This window comes from Phycodurus eques, chromosome 7 (assembly GCF_024500275.1).
Source record: "Phycodurus eques isolate BA_2022a chromosome 7, UOR_Pequ_1.1, whole genome shotgun sequence".
NCBI lineage: Eukaryota > Metazoa > Chordata > Actinopteri > Syngnathiformes > Syngnathidae > Phycodurus > Phycodurus eques.
The window spans coordinates 26621044-26644311 of NC_084531.1; the positions used below are offsets into that span (position 1 = coordinate 26621044).

Here is a 23268-nt window from a genome sequence, read left to right on the forward strand (position 1 = left end):
GATTCCTTCCTTCCCTCTCTCCTTCCTTCTTTCCTTCTTTCCTTGCTTGCTTGTTTTCTTCCTTCCATCATTCATTCAAGACATCGAAGACGGGTGGGCGTGGGCCCCGAGCCACCAGCAGGAGTCAGACGACCACCGCGATAGGATGTCTGCTTCCCCCCCCCCCCCCCCCACCTCCTCCTTCCCCACCCCCAAACACAAGCAGGGACCCGGAAGTGAGGCTCAGAGCAGCCGAAAGTTCGTCGCCTCCAACTTCTTTTTTTTGTTTGTTTTCCGCCCTCGATGCGGCGTCCGTGCTGCGCGTGAAGACGTGAGCGGCTCGCGTGGTTTCTCGTTGTGCGGCGGAGACACGGAAGGCAGCCATGGGACTCCCCACGCTGGAGTTCAGCGACTCTTTTCTGGACGGCCCCGATTTCCGCGAGCGCCTCAAGTGTCATGAGATCGAACTGGAGAGGACCAATAAGTTCATCAAGGAGCTTATTAAGGATGGAAATATGCTCATCGGCGCGCTGAGGAGTGAGTAAAAACACGCTTCATTTGACATGAAATGGAATTACGCGATGGGTTAAGAACGCTTGAATTGAGTTTGTGTGACGCCTAATAATCCACCTAAATGACATTTATTCCATGTGAAAACACGCGGAATGGTTGGTTTATTTGTTTGTTTTCTCACTTCTCTTTTCTCTTCCTTGCTTGCAACTTGCTGAGACTTGCATCACTGAGCCTTGCGAGGCCCACAGGAGTTTACTCGACTACCACTCACTCACTCCCCTTTTGCTCTGAGAATGCATTCAAAGAGTGGTTCTCAACCCTTTTTAACCAACCTCAAAATAGATTTAGCTCTCCAAGTATACCATCATCATGAGCGACATTCGAATACAGTGATGTAGTAGTTCGAGAAAGTGGTTTTATTCCTTGTGTGCCACTGTAGTAGTATGACGCAGTACCAGCATTAAAAGGCATTGTATCGAAAGTTGCAGTTAAATGTGTGGATGTATGTACTGTACTAGACAGTTAAATAAATCTGAACTCTACAAAAAAAAAAAAAATTGTACTGTACTTGAAAAGTAATAAACTTGGGGGTTAGGGTTAGGGTTAAAACAAGTACACTACTGGATGAGAAAAAGTTTAAACCAGCTATGTATATGCATAGCTACAAGCTTGCTTTTAATATTTTTGATTGTATTTCATGATTAAAATGGAGATTTTTGTATTTAATTCAGTGATTGAGTGAGCCCGTGTACCACTTGTGGGACTCACCCCACTCTTTGAGTATCACTCTATTAGAGAAGGTTGAGTATCGGTGAAGTGTTCGACGAAGGACTTTGTTTGTTTGTTCATCTCTGGTTTAGTTTTGTGCTAATGTCTCTATCGGTGAAAGGCTTTTGTTTAAGATGCATGGGAAAATGCTCTGATGGTAACCTTGGAAACCCTATCCCTGGCTTAAAACCCTACTTTGAAATCCTAACCCTGGGTTCAAACTCACATTTTAAAACTCTAAGCCTTGTTTGAAACCCTACTTTGAACATTTGAAACCCTAAACCAGGCCTTTGAAGCCCGAACAATGGAAAATCCCAAAAATTAAAGGTCACTTATGGAGTTACCCAAGGGTCTTTATTGGGCCCTAAATTATTCACATTATTTCTTAAGGAGCTCTGCAATGTCTCTAAAGTACTCAAATATGTTTTATTCACTGATAACACAACACTTACTGTTCAGGCAAAAACCTGGAACAGCGTTTAACATTTGTTGAAAGTGAATTAAATAGATGTGAATAAATTTGCACTGAATTTAAACAAAATAATGTTTATGTAACATTAGGCACCAGACAAATAATAATAATTTAAAAAACTAGTTAAAAATTAGTGTACTTTCCATTGAAATAGTGAATAATAATTCATTTATAGGAGTGATAATTGATGTGAAACTTGGAAGGCACAGATAGATGATGTGAAAACCGAAATGACAAAAACCATTGATATTCTTTGTAAAACCGAGGATGTCCTGAATAAGAAATCCTTTTGCACACTTAATTGCTCACTGCGACTTCCATATATGACTTACTGTGTTGCGATATGGCGCAACACATACAAAACCAACAGTCACCCTATTTTGAAGTTACGAAAAAGATCATCCATCTAACTACATAGAACCAACTAATGCACCATGTATCAATTTAAACACTCTTACATTCTTTGACTTAGTTGAATTTTAAAACTCAGAGAAAAACTGCAGAGATAATGTACAAAGTAAACAATATTTGTATATTGTTTGAAATCAGAGAGTTGTGGTTTGAGGGGAACAGGCGTTTAAAAAAAAAAAAAGACAAAAAACAGAGATGTGTGTTTTTAGACAGGTGTTCATTTTTGGAATGATTATGAAAATGATTTAAAATTGTGTATTTCAATTACACTCTTTACATATACCTGAATGATTAAGTACCAGAAACATACATGAATTGGCCATAGAAATTGTGAAAATATTGGAATCTTTGGTTGTGTTAGATTTACTAATTAAATTTGGCTTTGCTTGTGTTGAGGCCTTCAAAGTTTTCTTGCTGAAGTATGTTTTTGTTTTTTAAAGAGGTGAGTAGGCATCATAAGCTGGAGCTTCATTCTCCGTCCTTTACCGGAAAGTGAGGCTTTATCCTTGGTTGTGTTTTTGACATGGCTGATTGATTGAAAGCTAATAAAATAAATAAATAAATAAAAAAACATACATTTTGCTCACTGAATGAAGTCTCGTGGGGTTTTCTGTGACTTTTGACCAAATTATATAACTTGGAGCTGTCTGGTTTGATTCCATTGCGGCCCTTAAACCAGTCAGCAAAGATACGAGTCAACAAAAAGACATCCTGCCTTTATTACGGCTTCTCTTTCAAGACTCATTGTCCACCATTTCAAGTTCCACCAGCAAGCTGATAAGGTCGACTTCCTGTTGTCTTGTTTGAGCTGCGCTTTTGCGAAGATGGGCCCTCGTTAGACTTAACAGTCCCAATTTGTGTGGAAAAGCTCTGCAAATGGAGTGAACTGGATCACCTGGAGTTGGAGGGAGGAGGCGAGAGCGGGTGTTTAATGGGGAGGATGGAAGTAAATCATTGATGGTCCTTAACTTTGGACGTCACAGAGGCTTTAAGAGCCGCAATCAGTAGGAACAGTTTCGCAAGACCTTTTCGAAGGCCTATTATTTTTCGCATCCTTTTATACTAATGTCCTCAACATAATTCTCTGGTCATCACACAAATGGTCATGTTATTGTATGGCTTTATATATTTTGCTGCTGATTACACAGGCAACTGGTGATGCTAGTTTATTGAGTACCTTATTTCGATTTTTACTTAGATTTGACTATTCAAAAAAGAAAAAAAGTTTAATGATTTATTTATTCATTTTTTAAAATTCTAACTAGTTCTACGGTGTTCAGTACCTTATTTAGATTTTTATCTAGATTTGCCTATTTTTTATAAATTGCATTTGTATTCTTATTTTTTTAATGTATTTTATTTATTCATTTAAAAAATATTATTTAAAATATTTATTTATTTTTCATTTATTTTCATTACATTTTGTAATGTATCAATTGCTTCTACATGAAATATAATTTTTTTGTCTTAGGTTTTGTGTAATTAAAGCACTAACTTATTGCTAGTTTATTTAGTGACAATTTTTCATTTTTATTTATCTTAATTTCAGATAATTAATTCATAGTTAATTTTGTATTTAAGTATGTTATGTCATGTAATTAGTTTAATAATTTTAGATACAATATGAATACAAATAAAATGAAATTAAAACACAATATTAAAATAGTACACATAAGAAAAATCAGTATGTTCTTCATTAACTTATAATTATTACCTAATCATAGAATTGAAGAATTTAAAATTTAACAATACAAATATGAATTACTGTAAATTAAGTTAAAAAAATAATTATGGCTAAAAAAAATAAAAACAATAGTGAAAATATGTCCCTGAATATGTTTATTTTATTAAAATGAATATATGGTTAAATAAAACATATCGACCGACCTCAGTGCATTTTTTTTGTTTTTGTTTTGTTTTTTAGGGATTATTGTGCTATAACAATTGAGCAATAACCCTTTTAATTCTTGATGTTTAACATTTCGCTATCAGTCCCAACTGTCAACCAATGCTCAATGAACATTTGGGGCTGATTTTCTGTGTCAGAACACTATGCCAGAAGATGCCACAAGATGGCCCCAACACCCAAGTTAATAAGAAAGTAGTTGTGATTGGTGTCAAGGAAGTATGTTGTTGTAATTCATCTCTGCCTGTTGGCAAGGACCAAAGTTCAACCTGGGTTGTAAGCAGAAGTAACTGAGAATCTTCATATGTAAATGTTTTGGCTGGTACCTGTTTTCAAAATCAAAAACATTATAAGCCATTTATTTTCAAGGGTAACGTTGTAAGATGAGTTTTAAATGATGTTAAAGTGTTTTGGGAACATAGTTTGTGGTATATTTAAGTCAAGGTACCACTATATTTGCATAAAATGTAGTTGTTTTATCAGAATAATGCTAAAATTAATTAAGAGCTCCAACCTTTAAATTTGGTAAATTCCTGGTTTATTCCCACAAATTCTCACGATCAGGACCATACTTTTAAGATTCCCTTATCTTTAGGACTTTACGCTGTTGTATGGCGTAGCTTTACTGTAGCGATGAAATCGCCTCTTTCCAGCGCCAGCTGTTTCTCATGGCGCTTTAATGAATGGCAGTCCAAAGCATCCTGAACTTATTGTGCCACGGATAATTGATTCCAGCTGCAAGTGAGATCCATCTGCATCCACCCAGCCACTTGGTATTCACACCTGGTCTCTGTAACCACCGCTGACTTGTATTAATTCCCTCGGCGTGGCCGCGCTAATTGAATACACTAATTACGCCTTGGCGAGCTGGGGGGAGGGTGAGGGAGTGTGAAGGCGAAGCCAATAATGATGCATCTTCAGGAGGCCAGGTAAGGTTGTTTTGGGAGCGCCGCACAGCAGGTTGGTTCACACCAGTAGATTTACTATATATTTATGCAATATAGCTGTTGTTTGATTATTCATTTTAAAGTAAAATATATCCCCCATAAACATCACTGTGACGTTTCCTTACTTCCTTTTGGGGCAGACGCTGTACCTGCCCCACAGAGCACAAAAAGGACGGGGAGAGTTGACAGGGACATAATGAGAATTAAAGACCCTGTCACGTGAATTCAGAGATTATTATACATGTTTGAAAATAATTGCTGTAAATGTGCTAAGACAGAACTATGTAGTACTGAATTGTGGCTATATAGCGTTAAACTGTTACTCACCATTTCAGTTGCTGATTTTTTTGTGGGGGGGGGGTTGGCTAAAACAGGGTTCAGTGACACACACGGTTGTCTGATGAGTTGCCCAACTCCCACTATATATGAATTTGAGCCCCTTCATTCGCATCAGTGGCTATCCGACGCGATTGCGGCATAAAGTTGGCACGCTAGCTATAACTACACCCCGAAAATGCATCTTCCCTTCACATAGTCAACTGGCGTGGCTGCTTTAGAGCGCTCCGTTGTCAGCCGTGAGTGCACGTACGTCACAGAGAAAAGCAAATGAGGGAAGGTGAAAAGAATGTCCAATGTGACAGCAAGCATGTGTGGAAAAGTGCTGCCACCACCTGGTGGAATATATTCAAGGACTCAAGGAGTTTAATTGTCATACCAACACACATTTACACATGATATGGCAAAAAATGAGATAAATACCCAAGGTCCCAGATTAGCCCAATAAGTCTCAAGAGTTGTGAAATATACATAGAATAAGAAAATAAAATATAATAAGACAAGATAAAGATAAATAAATATTCGCAGTTGTGAATGTGTGCACAGGTGCAAATGCAGCAGGGATTTGAATGCAGCAAAAATACGAATGCCAGGGGCTTGCATTGCACATAATATTTAAATGATATTTCCTTGTACTTGAAGAGAATAAAGTGTGCATCGTACAGAGATGAATAGGCATAGGCACTGGGGGCCTGATCTCGGTGATACAGAGCACTGTTCGAATTTAATACTATAACAGCTTCCGGAAAGAAGCTGTTCCTCAGCCCGGTGGTCCTGCATTGGATGCTCCGTAGCCTCCTGCCCAAGGGTAGCGGATGGAAGCTATTCTTTGATTATTCGGAGAGATGCTCGGATTCTTTTTATTTATTTTTTTTTTGCATGTTTATGTGGCCACTTGCTGCTCGGCAGAATGTTGGACACAATGATTTTATGCCCCCAAGAAAAACCTGGTATGCTCACTGTACTGTTTCTTCGGCAACTCTTGGGGCAGAGGCATCAGCTGCCCCACATTACTGTTAAAGGAGAGCTGGCACTCGACAGGGACACGTTAAATAAACTGCTGCACAATGAGGTCTATAAGGACTATTTGTGCGGCTTCATTTTCCCAACTAAAATGCGATTCTTTATTGGGTATACAAAAATGTCTTTTTCTGGATACTCCTGCCATTAATCCATGAGCTAATTCCAATCTGTCCACATTAATTGAATGCATAGCAGGTCATCAACATGTCACATGATTGCATATTATTACACCCGATGCTTGCTCGTGCTTGCTCAGCAGTTCTGTGTAATAACACTAATGAATGGGTGACGCTATGCATGATGTTATTATCCATCACCGCATGCAGCCGGTCTGTAAACGGCATTTCCACTTGTCCTGACACAGTGCGTGTTTTATCCAAGCAATGTGCCACTGGCGCAGTTATTAAAATAATAATACGGATATGTTATCACGTCGGTTTTGGAGCTCTGGGACGTCTCGGCGTTGATGTGAGGACAGATGACGCTTCTGAGGCTCAGCCACAGGAAGTGTCCTGTAAACATGCTTGCCTGTGTAACCATCCAACCCCTTCCCGTCCTCCCTCGCATTGCATTTGGCCTGACATCACAGTGCTTTGCTGCGGGGGCCTGTATTCTTTTAAGTGTGTGTTTGTGTGTGTGTGTGTGTGTGTGTGTTTGTGTGTCGAGGGACTGAAATCGGTGTAACGCATTGGATGAAGTCATATTGCAGAAATGTTCTCCCAAAAAATCTGTTGTTCTGAATTTGATATTTGTTATTCAGTAAACTGCTGCTTTTTGCAGGGATCGGGACAGAGCCCTTCCGTGAATAGCAAAGAAATTTTAATAACTGATGCTGCTCGTAATTTTTTTTTTTAATATTACCTATGCAATGATGCCTTGGTATGCAAGTTCATTTTGTTCCGTGACCACTCTCTTATCTTCATAACCCATCTCAAATAATTTTCTCCTATTAAAATGAATAGAATTCCCATTAATAAGTTCCAGCCTCCCCCCAAAAAACCCAATCAAAATATTTGTCATAGGCTTTTTTTTAAATAAGGAAAATATCACTTTATAATAATATTGTACTTTCATAAAAAGATAATAATAACATCAATAGAAAGTAAAGAATTGCATCATGATTAATTCATTATGGCTCCTGCTGTGTGCGACTTGACCACCGGGGAGCAGTATAATACAATCATGCAGACACAAACGAAGACGAGTTTCACAGCTAATATAAGTGAGTGGGTAAGCTGCAGTAATATTAGTCGTTTGTCGCAGAGGATTAAAAAAAGATATGCCTCTGAGTATATTATCTGTTAACGTGTTGATGCACCGTTTGTGTTCAAATAACCGTTGCTTATATTGTCATAACGCCACCGCATAGATGCTGTTTGTTAGCCCATCTATGGTGTTTTGCATTGTTTGTTACCATTAAGAAAAGCAAACATAAGGCATCGCTACGTGGTTGTTTAAATACACTACAGGTATTCTCTTTGTTTGATATTTAGTTTGACAGTATCAACCAAACCGATGGCTCATACTTCACACCTGTAAGTCCTGTCACTTTTGTCTCAATTACGATCTACTTAATATTTTTAAACCAGAATTATACTGCAAACTGTAAACGCAGAACATAATTACAAAATTACCCTTAAAATAAATGACTTACAGATAAAGAAATGCACTGGAAGTGCATGTCGATGTCAGCTTCACAACCCTGAAAAATACCAATTGTCAAGCAATAGCGAGACCGTAATTATTTGTCAGCTTGAACTTTTTGATATTCACTAATAGACAAATCATACACGTGGCGAAGACTCTCAGTAACTTCAGCTAACCACCCGACATGCGGAGATTTAGAACAGTCGATTCAACATATTTCCTTGACTATTATTACTTTCCTGTTGTTAGCCAGGGCTTTGACGGCATCCTAGAGTGCTGCAGAAAAACGCAAAAACGGGTGAGTTTTTCACCGAAGACGCAAAAAAACACAAATAGGTAAATTTGACATGATTAAAATATCTACATAAATGCAAGAATCCTTTTGATTGACACGTTTAGGGGATTTTGGTCCCATTTGGAACCAACCATTTGGAAGTTACAGCATGGACCACACACAGAGTTAAGTGCATGCAAATGTGACACATTTGTAAACCAACAGGGGACAAATATGAGCTGCGGCATTAGTTTTCAATTTTGGAAGCGTTTCTAATCACCATTTGTTTCCATCCCCAAAATTTTGTTTAGTCACTGAAACAGTCCCTTGAACATTCCATCACGGTGCTTAGTACTGGGGGGGGGGGGGGTCAGCTAAACTGACTGTTAGCTTATCTGGTAGCTACATTGTGGTGTTAAATTCTGTGGTGAATGTTTTTTGAAGCACTTAATACAAACACTCAACACAATCAGCTGCTCCTCAATTTGTGTCCAACAACAGCAACATCATCAATTCGCTTCCTAGGATTTTACAAGCAGATCTTGGACGAACACCGGCCCCCCCCCCCCCCCAACTGATTTTAAACATCAACTCATAAAAAAAACTGACAAAACTAGCAGACTCATACTTTTTGGTCAGAGCCCTTTTTTTTTGTATTGATTGTGCCTGGAAAATGGAAACTCTGACGAATCCCTGTCGTCTCAATCGCAGCAGGAAGCTGGCTCAATGGTGAAAGGGCCTTAATGATTGCTCGCCCCACTTTTCATTGGGTGCCATTTCTTGGAAAGTTTTCGTGGTCAAATGTGGTGCGAGACGGCCCCTCCTCTGAGAGAATATGATGACTTATTTTCCTGCCGGCAGAACTAATAGACTTTTAAAACAAAATTTAGACGGCATAAAAACAGCTCTAACGTCTGTCTCATGTCAGAAAAATACCCTCCATTGCTTCTTTTGTCACCACTGCAGTGGGGTGGGCATCGTAGTGATAAAACAGCCCACAACATTAGGTTAGAAATTTGAACTAAATCTGATGTAAAAGCATGAGCGGATTCAAGGTAGTGCCTCATCATGAGTTTTCCCGTTTCAGCTCTCTGAATGTTGAAATGTGAAATCTGAGCATTTTCTAACCTGCTATCTTTGGATTACGGAACATTGCCTCACTTTGGCCCAAGACAAAGCCTGACTCTCTTGACTGTATTCTGGCTTTGAATTGACCTGTTAGAGTTGATCTTAAATTGATTGTTAAAACCCTTTCCAACTTTTCCGATGGTTCGGTGCTTTGCACTTGGGTCCTTCACCACATCTGCCTCATGTCAGTCACCTTCTTCCTGTTCACATTGCGACCAGTAGGAGACGAGATAAATCCCATTGTTTGTCGTGGTGTATCTTGGGATCTTACAGGCATTTTATGCATCATTTTTCTTGCTTCTGTTTATTTCTGTTGACTATTTTAACGTGTAAAAAGTGCTTGAAGTTGCTGATTTGACATTTTTTTTATATTCACAATCAAACATGTTGCAATGCAATAGAGTATGAAATGAGTAAAAGAGTTTTAGTTTGCCAGCTTGCAAGGCGGTGGGAAAAGTTGCGCAGACTCTGCCTTCCCGCAGGCTTGTCTCCTGGAATCCGGCCCCCACTGTGCGACTGACAGGCTTACGCAACGTGGAGTGCATGGGGTCTTACCTGAAGGGAAGCCTCCATGTTTCATTTCCATCAAGGTGGCACAATGCACCCCACCGTTCCTCCCCCCCCTCCCCCCATTAAACCGGGGAGGGATAATAGAAGAAGTAGGCGCTCCCCTTTGGAAAACCTCTTCTGCCCCAATCAACAGTGATGAAATGGTGTTTTTGAGCACAATGCAATGGAGGACGGAGCGTCAGCCGTACAAAAAGAAGCGCATTGTTTGCAGGATGCTTTTGTGCTTGTTTTTGCCACTGTAGAAGACTGAGACGTATAGTTCAATTTGGAGGGGAATGAAGTTTAACACCTTTGAGCACCTTCTTTTGATGTAGAGAAATAAGAAAGTAGAACACATTTACAGTGCATCCACAAAGTCTTCACAGCACTTTTCGCCCATTTTTTGGTTCCATCCTTATTCCAAAATGGAATAAATTAATTTTACATACGTAATGACATGAAAAAAAGTTCATTTTAAAAGTTTCAGCGGTGCAACCAATTACTTGATTAATCTACAACTAATCGATTATCAAATTAATCGGCAACTATTTTGATAATCTGTTAATCGTTTCGGGACCAAGTTTGGTCCAAATCCTCAATTTCTGCCTCGCAACAATAAATATTCTCCAATTTGCGTAGATCTCCATGAAAGCAGACAGATTAACTTTGTGTTTCATCAAAATTAGACATTTGCAAACATCTGCTTTTACATTGGAAAACAATGATCAACATTTTGCGTATTTTTTTACATTACTTGACCAAACCAATATGTGAATCATCATCAATTTATGTTTATCCACTGTCAATTTGAAATAATGTCCTGTTTTTTAATAAAAGGGTGGAAATATTTTTTATATGAATGATTGATTAATCGTAGAAATAATCGACAGGTTAATCGTAAAATAATTGTCAGTTGTAGCCCTAGGATGTTTGTAAATGTTTTGAAAATAAAAAAATAACAAATGAGATGTATATAAAGTTTTCTCAATACTTTTCGATGCATCTTTGGCCGCAATTACAACCTTACGTCTTGGTATATGATTGCATAAGCTTGGACCTCCTACTGTATCTTTGGGCAGATTTGCCCATTCATTTTCGCAACACATCTCAAGCGCCATCAGTTTGGTTGAGGAGCGTTGGTGCACAGCCCTTTCCAGATCTCTCCTCCATATATGAGCAATTCACAAGTGGATGCCAGTATGGATATTGGAAAGGAGATTTGCTGGCCCCATTCATTTGAACGTACCCAGCGTGTACGCACGTTCTGGAATATAGTTAAGTATAGATGTAAAAACACAATATTTGATGCTTTATATACTATTTATATGGCTTGATGCAGCGAAGCGGCACGGCTTGTTAAACCCAGAAATGTGTTTTCCCCGTGAGGGAAAGCTTATCTGCAGCAACGTTAAGACAGCGATTGAAATTTTGAATCACGGAAAAACCTGCGGCAGACTGATCGGCCACTCATGAAAAAGGTTGCCGGATCACACACACTACGCAACAGTTCAGTCGGGTTCGGCTGGTTGGGGCTAGAACCGGTACAATGGAAAAAGGGTATAAATTGCGCGTTTAGGGTCTTTGTCATGCTAAAAGGTAAACTGTCGCCCTAGTTTGAGGTCAAGAGCGCTCTGCAACAGCTTTTTTTTTTTTTTATCCCGGATGTTTATGGTCATTGCTGCATTCGTCTTTCAGTTCCTGCTGTTGAAAAACATCGGCACAGCATGATGCTGCCACCACAGTTCACTGTGTGGGTGGTATTGGCCAGGTTTTTTTTTTTTTTTTTTTTCTCTCTCTCAAATGTGACATCTGACATTCATGCCAAAGAATTCCATCTTGTTCTCATCAGACTACAGAATTTGGTCTTTCATGGTCTGAGAGTCCTTCAGGTCCCTTAGGCCTGGTACACAAAGAAGGATTTTTCAAATCTTAAAAGATTGTTAATGAACCCACACAAGAAGATTAAAAATCAGGCATTTAACAATTTTGGTCGTACTATTTGTGGTGTGGTTCAATAATCTCAACACAGAACACCACACATAAATATTGTGTTCTACCGCCGATCTAGAATCCAGTCTTCCAAGACACATATCCCACGTGATCAAAGGTGATCTAACAAAAATGCCCGGACCCTATTATCGGGACAGAATAACTCTTAACACACCTCAGAACCAAAGATAATCTTGCAGGATAATCTTCTTCCCTGGTCGGGAAGGAGGAAAATTATGTCAAAAACAGCCCAATTATCTTTGTGTACGAGGCCTTCAAGAAACAGCTCCATTGCTAATAATTCAGAATACATCGGCTAACGCTATTGATTCTGAAGGCTCTGAAGAGGTAGATTTGATTGACCTGGCAAAGCAGAAGCTGAAAACCTGATTGGACAAAAAAATTCAAACGTCCACATAGACGTACAGGAAGAAGTGCAGCCAAGAGAAATGCTACGAAATGAAGAGGATTGAATGTTGGGAATAAATGAATACAATTTCCTGGAACAAATATTAAAATTTACCTTGTAAATGTAGATTAGTGCTTGTGATGGTTTTTAGATCAGGAGAGAAGGCCTTGCTCACCATCACCACTGGGTACATTTTTATTTTTTTGTCAGTCTTTGTGGTCAGTTTAGAGTGTTTTATGCTGCAAACACTGGATCTTACTCCAATATACACCTGCTATATCACATATTGGAGAACCAGCTTTCGCAGAATTAATAGATACCTTTTAAAGAAGAATCTCGACTATGTTACCCTGAGGCAGCGAGCGGTGTGTTCCGACAGGCACGCTCGGCCTCCGTGCATGCGTTGCCCTGGAGACGACACCCCTTCTCTACCCCCAGCGGCGTAGAGAAGGGGTGTCTCGCGCGTTGGCTGCTAACTGGCGTAGTGATTAAACCTGTACACAAGGATGCTCCCGTGGCTAATATTGTTCTTGCTCCCCCCACTCCCTCCGCCGCTGTGCCGAAGGGTCATTTCAGCACAAAATAATCCCACGCTGGGCTCGATCAAATGCTTGTCGAATGTAATAAAATGAGATGTGGCTATTTTAATACCCTGGGTGTTTTTTTAATAAGTGCAAAATGTTTTATTTTTCAGCGCTTCGGTTTGCAACAGCGCTTTTTATCATGTTGTTCCTCTCTTGTCACGCTTCATGTGCTCAGTAAGACACTTCAGACATTCACTACCTCGTGCTGCTCTCCCCTTTTTTATATTATATTTTTTTATATTACCCCTCCACACCCGCCTGGCTCGCCACAGCTCCTCTTCGCCACATATAATCAAAGTGTAACGCACCAAATTCCCTCTTCTGTCAGAGCAGATGAAGACGAGCTATCTGGGGAGCCGTGACATCTTTACTTGGCACGAACCCCTTCAGAGTGGCCGCCGCTTTATTTGGGGCTTTTATCTCCTATTTCCCTGCAGTCCTGTAGAAGGGAAGCTAATGGGGCCTCTTGTGTTTGTCGCTGTATGTCAGCGAGCCCTTTCCCTCATGTTTACTTTGTGTTGTAGATTATTAAACTTACAGAAAAATGCTTGTAAATGGCGGTATGTGTGTGTGTGTGTGTGTGTGTCTGTGTCTGTGTGTGCGCGTGAAATGCATGGATGTCGACGAGGAAATGATTTCTTAATTTTCACTGCTAGCCATTTTCAAAACAGTTACCCATATTGCCAGCCATTTTAGAGCATTTTGACTGAGCTTTCAAGACCCACAGAATATCGTTTTGTGACAGTATAAGCACCAAACCTAACAAAAGAAAGAGTGTACTCATTTTTTTTTTTTTTTTTGCACCAGAAAAACGTTTTCTACCTTTTTTAAGTTCTTTAGTTATCAGCAGTAGAAAATGGGATAGTTTCACAAAAACACTGGTTTCTGCCAAGAAAAAAGGATAGGCTCCAGCTCACCCGTGACCGAGGACAGGTGGAATAGAAGATGGATGCATAATTCCTATTCCGTCAATTACGAAATACACTGTCTTTCTCTATAAACTACTGCGTACATGTCAGCTTTACAGTCGTCTGCTGTGCAGGTGCTATGTGTTGTGGTAAAGACTGTGACACAAGGGCGTGTCATATATCATAGTAAAGGTAATTACACCCCATTTTGCCAAAACTAGTTTTTTTTGTGTGTGGTCTTCATTTATTCACAACCGAATTAATTTAGGCGTCTCGTCAGTTAGATTGAAGGACACTATTTAAAAGAATACAGAGATATGCTATATCTTAGTACAGTGGGTACGGAAAGTATTCAGACCCCCTTAAATTTTTCACTCTTTGTTATATTGCAGCCATTTGCTAAAATCATTTAAATTATTATTTTTTTCCCTCATTAATGTACACACAGCACCCCATATTGACATATTTATTAAAAAAGAAAAACTGAAATATCACACCGCCATAAGTATTAAGACCCTTTGCTCAGTATTTAGTACAAGCACCCTTTTGAGCTAATACAGCCATAAGTCTTTTTGGGAATGATGCAACAAGATTTTCACACATGGATTTGGGGATCATCTGCCATTCATCCTTGCAGATCCTCTCCAGTTCTGTCTGTTTGGATGGTGAACGTTGGTGGACAGCCATTTTCAGGTCTCTCCAGAGATGCTGAATTGGGTTTAAGTCAGGGCTCTGGCTGGGCCTTTCAAGAACAGTCACGGAGTTGTTCTGACATGAACTCTGAGCTGTAAGGTCTTATACAGACAGGTGTGTGACTTTGCTAATCAAGTCCAATCAGTATAATCAAACACCTTCCAATGAAGGTGTAGAACCATCTCAAGGATGATCAGAAGAAATGGACAGCACCCTAGTTAAATATATGAGTGTCACAGAAAAAGATCTGAATACTTATGGCTGTGTGATATTTCAGTTTTAAATCTTTTAATCTGCAAAAAATGTCAACAATTAAATTTGTTTCTGTCAATATGGGGTGCTGAGGAAAAACATAACTTAGCAAATGGCTGCAATATAGCAAAGAGTGAAAAATGTCTTTCCGCACCCACTGTATATGGAATTCTTGAAAATGTTCAAGTTTTAATTTGCTTTTAATGCATTCCATTAAGCAATGCCCCTTTTACAAAATGTTGTTCTACTTTTTTTTTTTAGTTGTTTTTCTTTTGTTCATGGTGAACTGTTTTTCACATTGGCATGATGCCATTTCAAATAAGTTAACACATTTGTTGTACTGCCTAAAGCATATCGTTCTGCTATGACATCTGGTCGCCAGAGGCTGAGCTGAACTGTGTTTGTCTGCAGAGTTGACGTGTGGCTCGATGCGAAGCAGATAGACTTCCAGCTTCTTAGGGAACTCAGTACGTCTCTATACTGTATAAAAAAATAAAATACATGTACTGGTAAACAAGAATAGGGGCCAGCGCTTCGGAAAGAGCACAAAAAAAGGTCAATAACTGGGCATGGGTTCCAGAGGAAAACACAAATAGCCGAATCTGTGACTAGTGAACCGCATATGTGGGGATTACGGTACTGTTTATTTATATAAGAAATAATCCCTTAAAAGTGGTCCTCAAAGCAGATTTACACCATTTGTACCGATGCCATCCCCCCAAATGTTTTTAAAAGGTGTTTGCAAGGTGTTGTTCTTTCCAAAGATGTTCTGTTTTTGGCGGATTTTCAGAAACAGCGTATAGCACATGACCCTGTGTTTGTTTCTGAGGTTTACGCCTGTCTGAATGTCAGAGCTCAGAGATCTTCCATTATTGATGGCCCTGCAAGCGTGTTTAGACCGCTGGCGAGGTATTGATCCCAAAATCTGCAGCCGCACAGACAAAGTGGGAGCGCGTCGGAGGCGTAATACATCTTCTGCAAATGTTGCTCTCAGAGGCACTCGGGGCAGCCTCTGCAAGCATTTACAAGCGGTCATCGTTCACTATAATGCAGATGTCTCAAAAGAGGCTTTCAATCTGAGGTCTGGCTGTGTAGTGAAGAACTACATCATGTAATCATGTTGAATCACATTTAGGCACTGTATGAGTCTATTTCATCCAGCTCTCAAAGGTATTATTTTGTGCACAGGGGCCTTTGTTTCTGAGAGATTATTTGGAAAATTAAACACTTGCTAAGATTTTTAGCAAAGAAGTCTTGCATATAGAGTTTTTTGTTTCCTACCTTGTTAAATCATTGTTGAAAAATTAATATGAGAACTGTCTTCAAATAGATAGATAGATGGATAGATTGATAATAGATAGAATACCATTGATTAATATTAACATATATTTAAAGGTAATTTGAGCAAATATATTTCAGAAGTGTGTATCAAACTGGTATTCCCTGCATTCATCATTACTCAAGAAGTAGCTCTCAGTTACAAAGCGGTTGGTGTCCCCTGCGCTACATGAATGTCAAGGTTGGCTTGTGTTACAATAAAAAACAAAGTGGAGTTCCACAAGTCTCGATTCTCGCTCCACTCAGGTACAGGGTGTCCTTGGTTTACGATGGTACCGACACTCAGTATTTCAAGGCTACGAACGGTGTGCAATTAACTCGTTTGTGCACCATCATAAGAATACGTCTGCATGCTCATTTACCGTCGTACTTACTGACTTACGGTTTTTCATTTGATAATTTAAAATTCGTGGCCTGTATGTATTTTTAACACACACATATTTACTGTAAATCTGACTCATGTACTGCGTTAGCAGAGGTTAGCGATAGACAACGGCACATTCAGACTTAAGGACAAATTCAGGTTACGTTGCCACGGTTGAAACCAAACTCCCTCATAAACCCTGCACTGGATCTCATTATATGCACTGCATACAGTATGCACACCATTAATATGTCAGTTTCATTTAGGACCAACTTTTTTTAACCTTATGGGAAGTGTAAACTCCTGTCACATATGACAACGTTTTCCTGTTTAATTAGCAAAGATGTTGCAGCGTGCGGAAGATAATTTTCACGCAGTCTGAAACCACACGATTTTCTGCGCTGTCACACACTAATGAAGGCTTTGAATAAAAGATGTCTAAGGGGGTAAGCGCTACACTTTGGAAGGTGTCAAATGTCATGCAAGAAACTTCATAACAAGCAGAGATGAAATGGTATGAATATTTTACATCAGGATGAGAGTGAACAAAATGATTACATTTATCACTCTTCCCAGGAAATGTTAAAAGAAATAGCATATAAACTAACCAAAAGTATTTTATTTTGAAAAAAAAAAAAAAACACATGAAATCAGGAACTGTATGTACACAACCCCAGACATTTCACTAAATGAATAAAACGGGCGGAATGGTGATCTAGTGGACTAGTGGTTAGCATGTTTGACATGCCTCACGGTTTTCAGGTTCGCTGATCTCTGCTCTGACCTTCCCAAGTTTGCATGTTCTCCCAGTGCTTGTGTGGCCGGTTTTCTCTGTGTACTCTTGCCTTCCTCCCGCATTCTAAAACATGTAAGGTTAATTGAGCCCTCCAGATTCCTGAAATTGACTGCGAATGGTCAGTTGAGATCAGCTCCAGCTCACATGCAACCCTAATGAGGACGAGTGCAATAGAAAATGGATGGATGACTAAAAGGACAGTGATGCATTTAACTTAGAGCATTTATAGAAACTTGAATCGGTGTAAATATTGGTGGGGGGAAATTCTGTCCTGCATTCTCTGCTGACGGGGTAATTATCTTAAATTTTCCATCTGCAGTCAGTCAGTATGCAGATAACAAAAGACAACTACGACTCTCAGAGATGCTAATAAATACAGTAGCCACGAAACTCAAATGAAAATCAGAAACGGTATGACTAACCCTATCTAAAATTACATTGCTGTTTATCAGTGTATTGTTTCATCCGTAACGGCAAGTAGAATGAACAATAGATCAGTAGCTTATTATGGTTTATATTTGATTTTTTGAACTTAGTCTCCATACAAGGCATAACTCATGAGAGCTTCGTATTTCCAGACTGATGTGGTTTAAATCAATGGACAATGAAATGTTTATGGTCAAAGATCAATGAAAAGTAAACACTGTTGTGGCTCAGTTGGCAAGCAATTAAGGCCCGGTACACACACCGAGATAATAAGGCTGTTTTTGTCCCGATTTTGCCCCTTTCCAGCCAAGGACAACTATTTTATAAGATTATCCTATAAGGTGATCCTGTGGTCTGAGGTGTGTTAAGAGTGAATTTGTCCCGATAATAGGATCCAAGACAGGTCGGGGCCAACAATCTTAAATATTAAATGTGTTCAATATTTCCAAACAAAAATCCTCACGTGTGCGAGGAAAGACGACAACTCCAAAGACATGACTGACAAACAAGGGAGCGGCCGTAAATAAAAACAAACATGTCCTACACAATGTCTGATTTTTGGGGGGGAGGGGTTTGTATAAAACTGGGTTGTTTTTATTTTTTAGTCTTTTTTCCCACCTCCTGTCATTTCAGAAGCACTTGGGGAAACAATGCTTGATAAATGAGGCCACTTCGTGTGTGGGCTCTGTAACAGATAAACAAAACAAAAAAAATCCTTGTGTCTACCAGGTCTAAGTAGACCAAGTTGGTATTCAGTTTCCTGATGTTGAAGCTTTCCTGCTTTCTTGCTGTCCAGATCTTTCTGCCGCTGTCCAGAAGTTCTCTCAGTCGCTGCAGGAATTCCAGTTTGAGTGCCTAGGTGACGCCGAGACGGATGATGAGGTGAACATTGGTGAGTCCAGCCTGGCTTTTTCTGACTTCTCCGGAATTTGAAGATCAATTAATTGACAAAAAAAAGGGTTGGGAGAATCTCATTCAGAATGTTTTGTACTGTTTCCATGACAATGTTATATTTAGAAAAACAAGGTTTGTGTGAATGTAGCTGGACTCCGATAGCTGAAATCATGTTGCCTTCTTGAGACTGCATATTATTTGAGACTCTTCCACTAGCTGCTGGTTGTGCCTAAGGAATGTGATAAATCAACAATAATTGTAACAAAATCCACAAGATTCTAAACCATGAATTAATCGATTATTATTGACATCTCTTATGCAAATTGTTCCTTGGCAAACTGAACTCTATCGCCTCAGTCTGTACCCCTCAGACATGGTCTAAGTGTTTGCCGCATATAATTGATGCCATTGATTGGCTTATGAGGCTTTCTCGGTAGGAGATCTGGGGGACTAATTGTGTGACCAGTGTCAGAGATTAATGAAAGGGCTGAACTATTGAGCCTCCAGCAGGAATATGAAAGCATCTGTGCGGAAATCTGCCAGTCTGGATTTTCATCCCCTTTTTTTTCCTGTCTTCATTGCAATGCTCGTTATCCTCAGTTTGAGGCCTTGTCTCTTTGCGGCGAGGAGGCTGCCGAATTACTGACCATCTGCGAGGGTAGAGCGGCCAACGACCTCCTCGACATGAAGCCGTTCGACTGAATGCAAAGTCAATAGTCGCCGCGAAGGCTGCACGATAGGTGTTTTTTTTTTTTTGGGGGGGGGGGGGGTATGAGGCCAATTATGCTCGCCTACGTGGAAAGAGATGTAGAAAATCTTCACAATGACAATGTGTTCCCTTTCTTTGGGTTGTCAATCAGGAATGAGGTTTCTTTCCTCGATGGAACAATGGTTGGCTGAGCTGGACACGCATTAAGTTATGTGCACTCATGGACTGCTGTGTAATTCAAGAAAATTTGTGGGTTTTTTTTTTACTTTGGAGCTTCATGTACCAATGTGGCAGGACCCCCACCCCAAACAAATTGCTGAGTCTGGTCGGAATGGCCACTTCAACGTGAGTACAATGCAACAAGAATTTAGAAAATCGGATAGCCTTTTTGGGGAACGTTTTTGTGTGATATGACCTAAAAGAAAGTCTGGTTTAAGAAAAAACAATTTTCGAATTAGAGCAAAAACAGTACAACTTCATTATTTCTCAACATACAGTATCTCCTCGAGCCTTATGTTTCACCTTTGACTCTGAGAACACCTTCTCTGATTGTCTGACATGTTTCAGTTAAAAAATATCCATCAATAAGCTCGTACGGGCCGAAATTCCGAGGGGTTCTCCAAATCGATGCTTCAAAAATATCGTGACACCTTTCAAACGGGGTCACTTAACCTAAAAACTTAAACTTAAGTAGCACAAATAGAAGATTTGTGAGAAGGGCAGTGTGGGCGGTAGAATAGGTTATGTACTTTAGTAATCGATGGTTTTTTTGGTGAATTTATTTGTTATGGAGGATTTTCGAGTCGTTTGAAATGCCCATGCCATGGTTTTTCGAAAATTCCACAAAGATGGTGGCCACCTGTCACGTCCGAAATAGATGCATGGAAGCTTGGCATAGGAAAAATTATTCTGGCATTGGGCACAATTACACAGCACAATGAGACGGGCTAACGAATAGCATCTATGTGGTGGTGTTATAATGCTTTAAGGAATGGATAGTTGAACGCAAACAATGCAGCAACACATGCAGACAGACAATATAACAATATTCACAGGCATATATTCTTTACCATCGATGAAAAATTCATTTGTCTGCATGACTGTTTTATATTGCTGCCAAGTGGCCAGTCTCACACACCAGATGGAACTGCAAATAATATACCATTTTACCCAAAGTGTTTAATTATTTGAAAGTACGCTATTGAAGAGTGCTATTTTCCTTATTATAAATCAGATTGCAAACGTTTTTGTTGGTTGTTTTTTGAGGGACTGGAACGGATAAGTGACATTTCCATTCATTTCAATTGAATCAATCGATGAGTTGAGGTTACTAGCGTAGTCACCGAATGAATCAAAAGTGTTTCTCAATGCACTGCTGTAGTCACTATAACAACGGGTTTCCTACTGTGTTGGTGTCCGTCAGTGAACCTCACGTTCTGACAAATTACATTCTCACCGTAGGTGCAGACGTACACAATGCTGTAGCCCATATAACACTGGGAACATACAATAACGCAGGGTTTCTCCTCACCATCACAGGTGAAAAAAAAAAAAAATCTTAACGCCTTTTTGAAACACCCTTTGGAAATCAATCTAGTAATCAGTGAGGATGAGCCCGACCATGCAACTCCCTCGACCGACACGGGCGGACCCTCGTGTGAATGTCAGCCGTCATCGGCACGCCTCTCTTTGATGCTCCCGACTTCCATCGCATCGCGCTGGAACCCTGTGCGCGCCGCCACAAAGGTTACCTGACCTTGCATCGATTTGGCTCCATGACATTCACATTCTGCAGCCAATCGATGCCACCAAAGGATTGATGCGATGATAGAACGCTTTCTAAAATTTTGAAAAGTTGCTTGCCCTTCTCCTGGAAAGCAAATCCCAGAGCCTGCGCCAGCGAGGCGACGTTTGAAAATCTGTCAACCCCACTAACCTGAGATACATTTCGTCTCGCAGGAAAAGTGTCTACAATGTGTCCTTTCATGCTGTGGTAAATCCGATGGGTCTCTAATAGGAGTGGGTATTGTGCCGTAACTTGGGATATGATGTTTTGCCTGTGATAACGATATCACGACACAGCTATTAGGTGATTATCAATATATTGGAAGAAAATCAGCTATTATACAGTGATACACAAATAGAGGAGGATGAGTTTGCATCAGAGCTCAGTCTCTGATGTAAATAGTGAAAAACATTTGAGTAATTCAACCTCATTTTTTAAATAATTGCTTATATTAAGTTTAAACAATAATTATACCACCAACTATGTTTGCAAACACTTAAATAATACTTCAAACTCATCTTGCAACACTAGCATTGAAAATAAATTCTGATTTGATATCCAAAACATGCAAAGAAGACTCGCCATAACTTCCGTTAGCAACCCAGGCTAAACTTAACTCTTCCCCGACATCCAAAGATCTTACAACAGTTGAGATGCATCATTGCAACATAGAGCACTTCCTTGACACCAATTGCTACTTTCCTATTAATGAGCGCTTTCGTTTGGCATTAGAACAAGCACACACAAAAAACAGGAATAGGTGAGCTTTTCCGCGAATACCAGAAAATTGGTTCCACTCAAATAGATGAATAAGAATGTCATAGATATTGTATCAAGACATCTAGGAATTTTTTTAAATTGCGGAAACATGACATCATGTTTCCTTTAAGCATGCAATCACTTGGTGCAAAACGTGCCTTTTTCAAGGTTTTCTGCACTTGTCTTTTGTTCATTTGCCACTGAGTGATCTCCAAGTCGTAACCACCCTTGACCCCAATTGGCTGTCTTTGGAGTGCCATCAGTGGCTTCCTGAGAGCTTTTGTGTGCTTGCTAAAGGAGCCGGTGGATTTAATGGGAGGCCGGATAAGCGAAAATCATTGCTCCCTCCACTTTGCTTTGCCGCGTAAATGGGCCAACGTGTCCACGATGATGCATGGCTCCTGATGCCCGGCTGGTAACGGTGTCAGCGGCAAGTTGGCAAGCAGGGTGTGCCCGACACAAGAGCTGACCACCAAGGTTGCCTCATCCGACCCTGTAGCTTGTAATTTAAGCCCCAGGTGCTGCCCGCGTATCTTAACAGCATCAGCTTCCTATTGGCAGTAGCGTATTGTTACAGAGTCCAGCAGGAGAAAGAAAATATAGGGATGTAATCAATGGTCTTCGCTCAATTTCAAGTGTTGCATTTTTTTGTTTATTTTAGTACTCGTCTTCGGACAGCTGCATGACTTTATTACCATTCTAAAATATGCTGCGGCGAAAGCTCGGAGGCTGCAGTTCCATAAAGATTTTAGGGCCGCACTACGATGCTTGCGGCGAGCCGGGAGCATCTGACACTTAACGACTTCATCACGACGCACTGCGCACAGCGGTGACGCCCCTTGTTTAACTAATGGCGCTGCATCTATAAACTCGCAATGACGTCTGTGTAAAAAGTTTTTTCTTCATTCCATTTCAGCCCAGTCCTTCAAGGAGTTCTCCAAGCTGCTCAACACCGTGGAAGAGGAGAGACGACGCTTGGTAAGAATGCAGTTTGGAAACTTTTAATGATTGACTAGAAAATATGGTAATAGTAAAATATCACGAAATAGCTGGAATAAAAAATAAATAAAAACAACAACAACAATGTACCTAGGGAAGGTTTTCTGCTTTACTCCATCCGGGCACAGGGTGTTGTGAATCTCTGCAACGTACAATCAATGCTGCCCAGTAACAGAAAGCTTGAAACATGAAGGAGGCTCTGTTGTGTTCTGGGGCTGCTTTGTTACACCTGGCACTGGGTATCTTGAATTTGTGCAGGGTATAAGGAAATCTCAAGACTGTCAAGGCATTGTGGAGTGAAATGCGTCATAAATCTGGAGACAAACATGTAGCCCAGTGTCAAAAGCTTAGTCTCAGTCATGGGTCATGTGGTGCGCCAACAGTAGTGAGTCCCCCTGAAAAAAATGAA

At 40.0% G+C, this 23268-nt stretch overlaps 1 protein-coding gene across 7 annotated transcripts in view; it reads left to right on the top strand.

Annotated features, from left to right (window-relative positions):
• Positions 1-214: 214 nt before the first annotated feature.
• Positions 215-23268, top strand: part of LOC133405109 (rho GTPase-activating protein 42) — a 78651-nt gene continuing 55597 nt past the window's right edge. For all 7 annotated transcript variants that reach the window (XM_061681765.1, XM_061681766.1, XM_061681767.1 and 4 more), the window contains exons 1-3: positions 215-516; positions 18509-18604; positions 22777-22838. In XM_061681765.1, the coding sequence (XP_061537749.1) occupies positions 363-516; positions 18509-18604; positions 22777-22838 (312 nt within the window). In that variant the 5' untranslated portion in view covers positions 215-362. The remainder of the gene's footprint in view (positions 517-18508; positions 18605-22776; positions 22839-23268) is intronic.